Raw genomic sequence first — 11,811 nt, 5'->3', positions numbered from 1 at the left:
CCGCTTCTGTGTCACATGGAGGCGGGATGCCCTATACCATCCCAAATTGGCGCAGTACGCGCTCAGGGAGATGCACTTCGACTATGTCGAAGCAGAGCAGAGGTACAGATGCTCTCCACGCCCTTGACAATATGCCCGAGTGCTGAGGCAATGCAGCGTATGCCTCAGGGGGTAAGGGTCCCATAGAAACTAAACGTGAAAATTCGATTAATAAATTACTCAATGTGATACTTATAAAACAAGTTGTGGTGAAGTTGTTACCTGGTCAGCACGTAGTAGATCGAGTTGATCGCGGTAGAACCCCACGCCCGATCCAGTGTGGGTCCTTGTTCGTCTTTCAAAGGACCACCGCGATCCATATGGCACATGCGGGGGAGGAAGCAGTGGTGGCGCAAATGCACCACGTCCAATACTCCTCATCGGTTGACCAATGAGAACATACTCCCATGCCCAAAGCTATGAATTACCATTATAAGTAAGTAAAAGAGGTACAACAATATATAATAAATGAAACAAAACGGTAACATGTAAACTTATTATTACCTGTAGAATAATCAGGGGCCCAGCGATCTCCTTCACGTTCTTCCGTGAAGCTTCACAAAGTCTCCTGTACAGATACGCTAGGGCTGTCGAACCCCAGCTGTACCCGGAGATGACCTCCCATGGCGCATCAAGCAACGTCAAGTACAATAGTTGTACTCGGTTGCCAGTCTTGTCGGAGAACAAGACAGCACCAATCAGATAAAAGAGATACGCCCTAGCGTATCTCTCAACGGTGGCGTCATCAGCACCTTCAGGGAGTTGCGAGAAGTTTTGTGCAAGCCATGTTACGCGCAGGCTACTCCCTTTGGTTACCTCAGCCGGAGGTCGGACTCCTAATAGTCTTTGGACTTTGTCTTGCCAGCTTTCGAATTGGCGTCCATCGATGCACACGGCATGTCCCTCGATGGGAAGCCGTGTAAGCACAGCTACGTCAAGTAACGTGACGGTAGCCTCACCTATAGGTAGGTGGAAGGTATGAGTCTCCTGGCGCCACCGCTCGACTAAAGCCGTGACTAGCGCCCGATCGACTCTCCTGTACGCGATCAGGTGGAAGTCATGCAACCTCGCAACCTGAAGGTACGGAACGATCCGTGTGTCAATCGCCCACGGAGCTGAATCGGGATGCCTGGTGTATATGGTTTCCGTATCGGACACCTAAATCCAAATATTATGTTAGCTTCAACTTAAAGAAATATGAAGTACTAAATTAAAAAGGGGTAAGTTCAATGACCTGTACATCCCATAGCACACTGCTCCTATGATTCGCCTGCATCGTAAGGACACTAGGGTCGAGCGGGCCTAGAGCTGCTAGATCCATCTCTCCTGCATAAAGGGATTTTGGGTTTCTTGGATAGCTAACAAATCTCCACTAAGATTGTACTTAAAATTTAAATTGACAGTACTTCTTGTAGTGTCAATGCCAATCCTAGAGCATATAAAATGTTTAAATTCATTAAAATCCATGTATGAATTGCATGCAAACAGTTTACGTCTTCCCCCAACATACTTAACATTGTTACTAGTTGATCGTATTGAACCATTCCAAAAGCATACAACAGTCAGACGAAATGAATCCATTTCTACAACAACACAATACAAAATCAACATCACCATCATGTTCATAAATATATTACCACTACACATTTTAAATTCAAGAACAAATTCTTGAAAAAACTATTAATTATGAAGATCAAGGCAAATAATAACTACATTCGACATATTCGTAGAGCTTAAGTCTAAATGACCACTATACATGACATACATTTTAAAATCAACACCAAATAGAAAAATTTAAAATTGAACAACAATTAGTAAATTCGTAAATTGCAACAATTGCAACAATTCAACAACAACTTGAACAACAACACCAAATAAAAACGTACCTCAATAAGCTGTAGATTAACAACAATTAGTAAATTGCAAGTATATGAACCTACATTAATGGGAAAGTTCATTAAAATTCACTAAACCCTAATTTTCGGAAAATTGAAAAAATCCAGAAAAAAAATACCTTAATTCGATGTAGGAAGATTATACAACAAATTAGTGGTACCAACTTCGAATTTGATGAATTTAGTTGAAAGATTGAATGTGATTTTAATGGAGGATAAACGAGGGAGATGTCGAATGAAGAAAAAAACGCGAACTGAAATGAGGAAGAAGAAGAAACTGGAAAAATAAAACGACTTGAGTCGCTGTTAGTCAACTCCTTCTTTCGCTGTTACTAACAGCGACTAATCCCAAACCACAGCTTTGGATGTACGGACGCTTATTTTGGGAAATAAGTTTTCACGGAGCTTATTTTGGGAAATAAGTTGTTGAAATGTCTTATTTTTTTCAAATATTCCTCTTAGTCGTGTAACAAGTATAGATCTAATAATTTTTTAAAAATATTCTGATATATTAATTTTAAAATTTAAAGAATAATTTTAAGATTTAAAAATTTAATTTTAAGATTTAAAAAGTCAATTTTAAAGTTTTTCATATCAATTTTAATGTTTGAGTCATCCAATATTAAAGTTGAATTGAGAATTTTAAATTTTTCAATTGGTTTTTTAAGTACTAACATTGATCTTTTAAGTTTTGAAGCTGTTAAATTCCATGACTTAAAAATGTCAATTTTAAATCCTTAAAATTGATCTTTTAAATCTTCAAATTGGTCTTTTAACTCTTGAAATTAACATTTTAATTTGTAAAATTGGTAAAAAAAATATATACAATTGGACAAGTCCAATAAGATGCATCTCACAAGTGAGGCAGTTTCACCCAAGTTTTTGGGTATTATATATGGTGTGGTCTTTATTGGGCCGATAAGGTATATTTATTAGAAAATTTGAACAAAATAATCAACATGTATGAAAAATTCTTAAACTAGGTATGGGATAAAAATAATCCCAAAGTAAGCACGAATTTCCCAAGCATAATGATTGGAGTTGTTTGTTGTTATTAACAGCGAACAAAGAAGATTGGTCAAAAAAAGTCAAGGTCTTTAATTTGTTCGCTACTAACAGCGAACAAAGATTTTCACTTTTTTTTACCAAAATATTTTTTTGTTGTTAATAACAGCGAAAGTTACATGGCTAAATTCAACAACTCCTTCTTCCCTCATTTCCTCCATTTCTCAAAACCCTAATATCATCATACCTATGAAGCTTTTTCCACCAAATTCCTCTATTAAAAAGCTTCAATTCTTCAATTCATCCCTCACTTTTCCCAATTAACATCACCAACGTCTTATGAAATGTAATTGGATTGATCTTACGTAATTTTTTAGCTGATTAATGCTTGATTTCCGAATATATATTTCTTATCTTTATTCAAATGCAGGTTCCACATTTGCAAATCAATACTCTTTAAGGTCATCCTTAGCTAATTCAAATACTTAAATGTTGATTTTATTTGTTATTTGTGTATTTATTGGATGTATAGTTGTTAATGGTGAATATTATTATTTATATATGTATTTGTTGGAAATGATATTTAAGATAATATGACCTTGACAAACCATTATGTTCCTACAATCACACCAGTATAAACATTCAAACATCACATTAAAACCCTTGGCATACAAGGAACCTATCTGTTCAATCAAGGACCTACTAATCGTGAATGGTGAATAGTTGTGAATGATCTGGTGAATGTAGCTGGTGAATGATCCTGGCCCTTACGGTCAAAGTGTGCCCACTATACAAGCAGATCAGAGGAGTAGTTTACTATGGAATGTCTATGTTAGATAAGTTGTTCATAAACTGTCAAAACTAAAGGGTTGTTGCACATGTAGATTATAGTATGTTTTATCTTTGCTTTTAGGTCTCCGACATAGACACTATATACTCTTAGGGATGTAGTTCCAGCAATTCATTCCCGAAGTCGCTGAGCCGTCACAACCATCTACAGACGTCCAAACATCGTCTCCTTCTCCTAACGTTCATTTGGAGGAGATTAACGTGACATACCCCCACGAGGGAGCGGGGTCGTCCCCTCTCTAATAGCCATACGAATGCCTCTTATTATCGTAAGAGGCGGAGACGACCTTCACATTTAAGAAGGGTTGACGAGGGTGATGAGCATTAGTTTTGTGTATAGGTGTACATACTATTGTATATTTTGAACTTTTGGGCATTTTATTGACATATATATACATTTTGTTACATATGTATATACATATTTATTATGTTTATTATATACCTTAAATTTATACATTCACATTTTATATTGTTTATAATTTTAAACATAAAAAAATAGTTTAAAGTTTGTTCACTGTTAGTAACAACGAACAAAGATTTTAGTAAAAAAAAGTCAAAATTTTTGTTCGCTGTTAACCTTGAATTTTTTTGACCAACTTTCTTTGTTAGCTGTTAGCAACAAAAAAAAACTCTAACCCTCAGGTCTGGGAAATTCGTGCTTATTTTGAGAATTATATTTATCCCATGCGTAGTTTAAGAATTTTTTATATTAATTTGCTTATTTAGTTCAAATTTTCCATTTATTATAGGGTGTAATATTTATTGGGCTGGTTCATGTATATTTTTGCTATAAAGTGAAGATTTTACTGTTTTATTTTCTATTGGGTTGGTTCAAGTATATTTTCGCTATAAAGGGAAGATTTGAGTGTTTGATCTCTTGTTTAGGTTCCTTTCAAAAAAAAAAAAACAATGGCATAATTATATGAGTTCGTCTCAAGTTGAGCAGGATTATTTTAAATAATAATTTCACAAATTCTTAAATAAAACGGTCTCATGGTGAGACCATAATCCATATATATTTAGTATGTTAGAGATATCACTTATAATTTTAAAAGTAATCAATTAGAAAAATGATGTGGTTATAACCGAGCTTGTATGAGACTTTGAAATAATTTTGGCAATCTTTTTGGGTAAATGATAAAAATAAACAATTATTAAAACTAGTTGTGAAAATGTCTTTTTGATACTTACTCAAGTTGTAATTTAATTATCGACCCCTTTTTAGTAGGGATTGCAATAGGTTTGACTCAAATCGAATGATGTATACATTGATTGTAATCTGAATAAAAGTGAAACTTTTTTCACCTCCACCGCTGTCTTAATCTCGAATTGTATGCCTATAGCTTAACTTCGATTTAGATTCTTGAGCCTCTAGTGGAGTCGAATTATGACATTCTTTATTTTGAAATAAAGTTATTTAAATGCTATGTAAATTCATAATAATAAGTTTTTTTTTATATAGGTTGTTATTACTAAACAAAAAATAATCTAATAAATTCAACTTAGATAACGTATCAAGTACAAATTTAAAAAGCAATATCAAGCTCTATTGACAATCTTACATAATAAAAAAAATTTAGTAAGGTCATCGCTCTTCATACACGATATGATGGAATTATGAGTTACCATTTACCATCAAGATAAATTCTCTAAGTCTGCTATTTATCGATTGTTGAGGGTCGAGCATTACAAGTAACTCTAAACAACTCTATTGTTAAACATACCTTAGTATGTGTTTTTAAAGTAATGAACATGATATATACACATGCTACAAATGATGATGAATAATTTTTTTCTTCTCATTTTGACTCTAATTTATAAGACACTAATTGTTTTTCGAATTTTATTAATCTCAATTTGCTTTAATTAATTTTATAAACATTAAGTTTTTTAAAACTAATTAAAATATACAGGTGTATACAGTATGTTCTTATCCATGTCCATACCCACCACATATTCATCATTTATGGTGAATAAAATTTTCATATTTACGTCCGCGCACCTGAGTATGTATTTAATCGCATCCATATTACTATGACCAACTTGTTTAGTTATCTTATATCAGTTTCATATTCACTCCACGTATATGTTACTAAAAATTAGCCTATAATTTTTTAATTGGTTAATTTAGAAAAGATATTTAATTCCATCAATTTTAAATGAATTTTAAATTACAAAATTATCCTATATCTAATTTTAGATTTTATCAATAATAGAATAGAAAAAAAAATCAACAATTTTATGTTTTTTCTAATTATACTTTAATCTTTCCTATTTTTATGGATCAAAATTTTAAAAAAAGTACAATAAAAATTCCAATCTCTTATCTTTTTTCCTCACTTTTGAAACCATTCACCCCCTAACGCAATTACTCCTTGTATTTCATTAACAAAACCAAAAATTCAACATCAAAATTGAATAGAAAATCAAATGGGTTTTGCCCAAACATTTTTCAAAAAGAATATGAAAGAAAAAAAAAAATCAGATCAAGATGCGAATTCCAATTTAAAAAATACATCGTTCGATTCGTTCTCCTCTTCAAGTCGATCATTCAATGTGAATACCGAAGAGCTTGAACATGTTTTCAAAAAATTCGATGTAAATGGCGACGGAAAAATTTCTTCGTCGGAATTAGGGTCGTTAATGGGAAGTTTAGGGCAAGACGTGACTAAAGAAGAAATTGATTCCATGATCAAAGAAGTTGATGCCGATGGTGATGGATTTATTGATATTAATGAATTTATTGCGCTTAATACAAAAGGAATTGATTCCGATGAAATTTTACATAATTTAAAAGAGGCGTTTTCGATTTACGATGCTGATGGAAATGGTAAGATTACTGTTGAAGAATTACAAATGGTTATGAAGAGTTTAGGGGATGATTTTTCTTTAGGTGAGTGTAGAAAAATGATTAATGGTGTTGATCGTGATGGTGATGGAACGATTAATTTTGATGAATTTAAAGCTATGATGATGATGGGTGCACGTATTAATACAATGACACAAGTTTAAATTAACACGAATTATTGTATAACTGTCTCATACTTCATATTTAAGTTAAATAACTCAATAATGAAAACTTTTTAACTTATTAATTTCCAGTTTTAAGATCTTCTCTAAGACGGTCTCATACAAGATAGGGTGTTAAATTAAATCTTAGTTTGTTGCTTTCGTTTTCATTACAGACGCAACAATATTTTGCATACGCAACAATTTCTGTATACATTTTACTTTTTTCGATAAAATTTTGTGTCGTTTTTACAATTGGCGTAACAAATTCTTATTTCAAAGTCTTATTTAATTTTTGTATACAATTTGTTGTTGCATTGAGCCTACTTTCATTTTAAAAACCAATGTAAAAGGTTTTTACTATTGATCAAAAGAGTATTTTATGCTAGTGTCTGAAATGTATGAATTAAACTTAGTATGTTTTTTCTTTGGAAATTTTCGATAAAAATTGGAACTGTTCATAGATTAAATATGTTTTTCTTATATATATATACCTTGATTTAGGTATTATTTTATTTCATTGTTTTTATTATTGTTATTTTAATAAATAAATGATGTATATTCCTTTTAAATAATCAATTAAATATTTAGTCTTTTGAATATTAAGTTTCTATGACGACTTTTTTATAATTTGAACCTACTTTTTAGTTTATGTATATAATCACGTATTGCTTAGAGCCTTAGAGGAATCATATATACATCTAAGCATCCTTAATGTATCCTTATTGACAATATTTGTAAATGTTACTTTTAAATCTTTAAGTATATGTATAAGATCGTCGTGGATGGAAATTCATATTTCAAATATTAATTTTTATTCAACAAATAGTATTAAAAAATTACTCATATTTTAAAAAATATTATATCTTAAATATTATGAATTCATTTAGCGCTTACATAGAATTCTTATTTCCAAATATAACTCCTTGTTGATTTTTTATTGCCGTCATATTAGTCTGTCAGACACTAGTAATTATTTTTATATTTGGTGAGAATTGTATCTTTGTCACATGGGTAAAAAGAAAAAAGAAAAAGCCTCAAACACTATAATTTTATTTTTCTAGTTAACTTCGTATTCAATAATTATCTCTTGTATGTGAGAGCTCTCATACTTGGTGGATTTTAAATTATTAGGTTCTAACTAATAGAAAATTCCATTTTAAGTGCTTATTATATTGCTTATTGTCGGTCTTAAATCCGAATAATGGAGAAGGGTGAACGGTAAATTAGTGACAACCAAATCAGTAAAACTTAGTCGCATCTCATATAATCATGAACCAAAATTTATTCTCGTGGATCATCCCCTTCTAGCGCTGTGTTGATTGTGATGGAAATTTTTGTAACACATAATTAATCTTGAATAATCATTCAAATTAAAATTTTAAGATGATCATATAGATGCGTTATTTTATCAAATGCACGTTAAACATGATCATTAACAAGTTCATTGCTTAAAAATGATCATATTAAAACTAATAATGATAACATATATATATATATATGCTTACAATTGTAAAATAAAGACTTAATATGATAATCTTACAAAGCTCTTAGTGATCCTTAAAAACGATCATATACAAGCATAAATTAATCAACAAAACTCAAAAAATGATTATCAACAATGTCATTACTTAAAATGATTATATATAAATTCATAATGATAACATATATTAGCGGGTCTTTTGAGTCAAAAGACCAACCTAATTTACAAAAATACCTATTATGCTCACAAATTTCACAAAAGCACTTATTATAATTTTTAGTTGGCGTTTTAAACTAGTTTTACTAGGTATTTGAGCTAGTTTTAATAGGTAATTTTACATACTGAAGTAGGCATTTTGTATAATTGATGTATGCAATTTTAAAATAGTTATAGTAAGTACTTTTGACGTACTGAAGTAGACATATAAATACCTACAACACTTTAACATAAACTGCTACACTAAAAAACCTAAACACCTACAGCACATAATATAAAATCCTACAACACGTAACATAATTACCTACAATAAAGAACCTAAACATCCACAACATATAACAAAAAACCTACAACACATAACTAAAACACCTACAACAAATAACCTAAACACCTACAGCACATAACACGTACTTGACAACTTTAACATGGTAAAAGCACCTACTTGACATACTGTGAACCCCTATTTGACTTATCCTAAATGCACACTTGAGATATCCTAAACCCCTACCGAGTAAGAGTATAGTTACGCTACATTTATGTTTTTGTATTTTTAAAAAATCTAATGAGCTGATCGAATTGAGACCTTTTCTTTAAAAGACAGTCTCTTACAGTAATTTGTGAACATATATATGCTTACAATAATCAAATAAAAAACTCAAAATGATTATTTTATAATGCTCATATTAATGCTTAAATAATGATCATATACTTGCTTAGTTTGATCATCTGGACTTCAAAAGTAATTATCAACAATGTCCTTCTCTATATCGACCTATTATATTGCCATTTGGTTGTTTGATAACAACCATCTCCTGATCATATGACTCTCTTTTCATGCTTGATTGTTCAACGTATATTTATCGACAAAATATAGGACTCTGCAACACAATAAAACCTGATTCAACAATATGAACACAAAACATCGTAAATTCAAGAACTAAAATAAAGATAAAATTCTAATTCTTCAACATTAATGAACAAAAAATTATGAACAAGTGAACATAATTTTAAGAAATTTCGTTACCTATTGTTGCTCTCACAATAGATTCAGATCCTCCGATTCCAACTTTGAAGTATGAAAATTTTGGAGCAACTAAAAGGAAATCACTCACAAAATATGAGAGAATATGAGAATAGGAGTTAACATTAAATTCGGCATAACTTTTCATTTTGAAACTTTTATTATTATTATTATTATTATTATTATTATTATTATTATTATTATTATTATTTTAAAAAACAGTTTAAATTAATAATTTTCTTTTTTAATTCAATAAATTAGACAAACCAATGTAAGAGTGATTTTATGGTCAAATGATCTCAATGAAATGTAAGGATTTCAAATTAAAATTGTTAAAATTAATTTAATTTGATTTTATTTTATTTTAAGAGTATCTTGAAATGATAATATTTTTTTTAAAAAAAGGAGTGCAAGTTTTGTTTTAGTTTATATATATATATATATATATATATATATATATATATATATATATATATATATATATATATATATATATATATATATATATATATATATATATATATATATATATATATATATATATATATATATATATATATATCGGATATTTCATGATATACCACTGAGTTTCTTCGAAATTCACCATATACCACATGAAATGTTTTAATTCACCATATACCATTGAGTATATGTTTGAAGATTCAGTGAAACAGAACGTATATCTCCCTAAATACTTCACCCTGTTTGTCACTAAACCTAGAACAAATCGTAAGTTAGAGTTAGTTGATGATGGGGCAATGTTAAAAACGTGGGAGTGAAATGAAGGGAATAGTGAAATTGAAGTGTTTATAGAAGAGACAGAAACACCATCCCTTGTGTTTCAGTCTGCAGAATCTAGTTGGGCAAAAACTTTGAAGAATAGGGCTGAAAATATTAGGCTAATGGAGGAAGAGAATAGAAGAATGGCAGAGGAAGCAGAAGCTGAGGAGCAGCTTTTGACCCAGAAGGTATATACTGTGGCTGTAGAGGTCTCTGTTTTGAATGTTGATGATGATGGGATTGAATATGTAAGAGTGTTTGCTACGCCAGCAGCAGATGAGGTTTTTTCAGGAGATTCACAACCTCAATATGAATCTCTTTTACAGCTCAAGTGAAATGATTCTTAGGTGGTTGTAGACCTACATAGGAATAGATGGTGCACATTTAAGTGGGTATTACAAAGGGGTTATGCTCACTGCAGTTGCAATAGATGGGAATAATGAGATCTTTGTGTTAGCCTATGGGATTGTTGACACAGAGAGCATAGATTCCTGGACTTATTTTTTCAGAAACTTGAGGTGCTTGTTTGCTCAGTATGAATCTCAGAAGGATGACTGGACTTTTATCAGTGACAGGATAAGGGTAAGTTTCTTATTTGTCTTTAATTTGAGATTATAAAGCTGTTTATTAACTTAGTCTTGTTTTTTAGGGGGTTGAATCAACATTGTTTGAGGTGTTCCCAAGAGCTACAAGGAGAATATGCTGCCAACATTTGTACTCAAATTGCAAGGCTTCAGGATGGAGTGGGGCAGCATTTCATAAGATGTTTTGGATTGCAGCAAATGCCTACCATGAGCACGTTTTTGAAAAAGCTATGTCCAAGATAAAAGATTTTGATGCAGCAGCATATGACTATCTCAAAAATGTAGAAGAGCAGTGGAGTGTGCACATGTTTGACATGACAGTTTGTTGTGATCATAACACAACAAACTTTGTGGAGTCATTCAATGCAATAACAAAGGCCAGCAGGGACATGCTTGTGTTGACATTGCTGGAAGGTAAATTTGTGTCCCTGTTTTGCTTACTTAAATGCAAAAAAATTGTTGTTGCTTACCGTGATTTTTTTTTTTTGGTTTTCTGAATAATTAAGATGTCAGGAATTGGTGCATGAAAAGGATGGGTTCCAGGTTCGATAAAGCAGTAAGCATGGACCTAATGATCTAACAGAGCATGCCTAGGGGGTGCTGGCAACTAGGACTGATGATTCTAGGTTCTGCCATGTCACTGCAGCTGGTGGGGAGAGTTTGAGGTGAGGGATGGCCATGTCAAGTTCCCTGTCACCCTTGGAAATATGACTTGTGGGTGTGGAAAATGGCAAGGATCAGGGATCCCTTGCAAGCATGGGCTAAGGGTCATTTACAACCAGAGACTTGATCCTAGGGACTTTGTCTCACCTTTCTACAAGGGGATTGCTTACAAACTAACTTATGGAGACCACATCCACCCCATGGCTGATCCAACTCACTGGCCTTCACTAGATGTGCCAAAAATTGCACCACCCCAAGGGAAAAGAA

At 31.8% G+C, this 11,811-nt stretch overlaps 1 protein-coding gene across 1 annotated transcript; it reads left to right on the top strand.

The window, feature by feature from the left end:
* Nucleotides 1-6,144: 6,144 nt before the first annotated feature.
* On the top strand, nucleotides 6,145-7,114 carry LOC130803628 (probable calcium-binding protein CML25). The gene has a single exon (XM_057667821.1). The coding sequence runs from the start codon at nucleotides 6,219-6,221 to the stop codon at nucleotides 6,798-6,800; it is 582 nt and encodes a 193-aa protein (XP_057523804.1). The 5' UTR covers nucleotides 6,145-6,218; the 3' UTR covers nucleotides 6,801-7,114.
* The last annotated feature ends 4,697 nt before the right edge of the window (nucleotides 7,115-11,811 follow it).

This window comes from Amaranthus tricolor, chromosome 17, assembly GCF_026212465.1.
Source record: "Amaranthus tricolor cultivar Red isolate AtriRed21 chromosome 17, ASM2621246v1, whole genome shotgun sequence".
Taxonomy (NCBI): Eukaryota; Viridiplantae; Streptophyta; class Magnoliopsida; order Caryophyllales; family Amaranthaceae; genus Amaranthus; species Amaranthus tricolor.
Note: the sequence above shows the minus strand (reverse complement) of the source record. Positions and strands in the feature narration are given on the sequence as shown.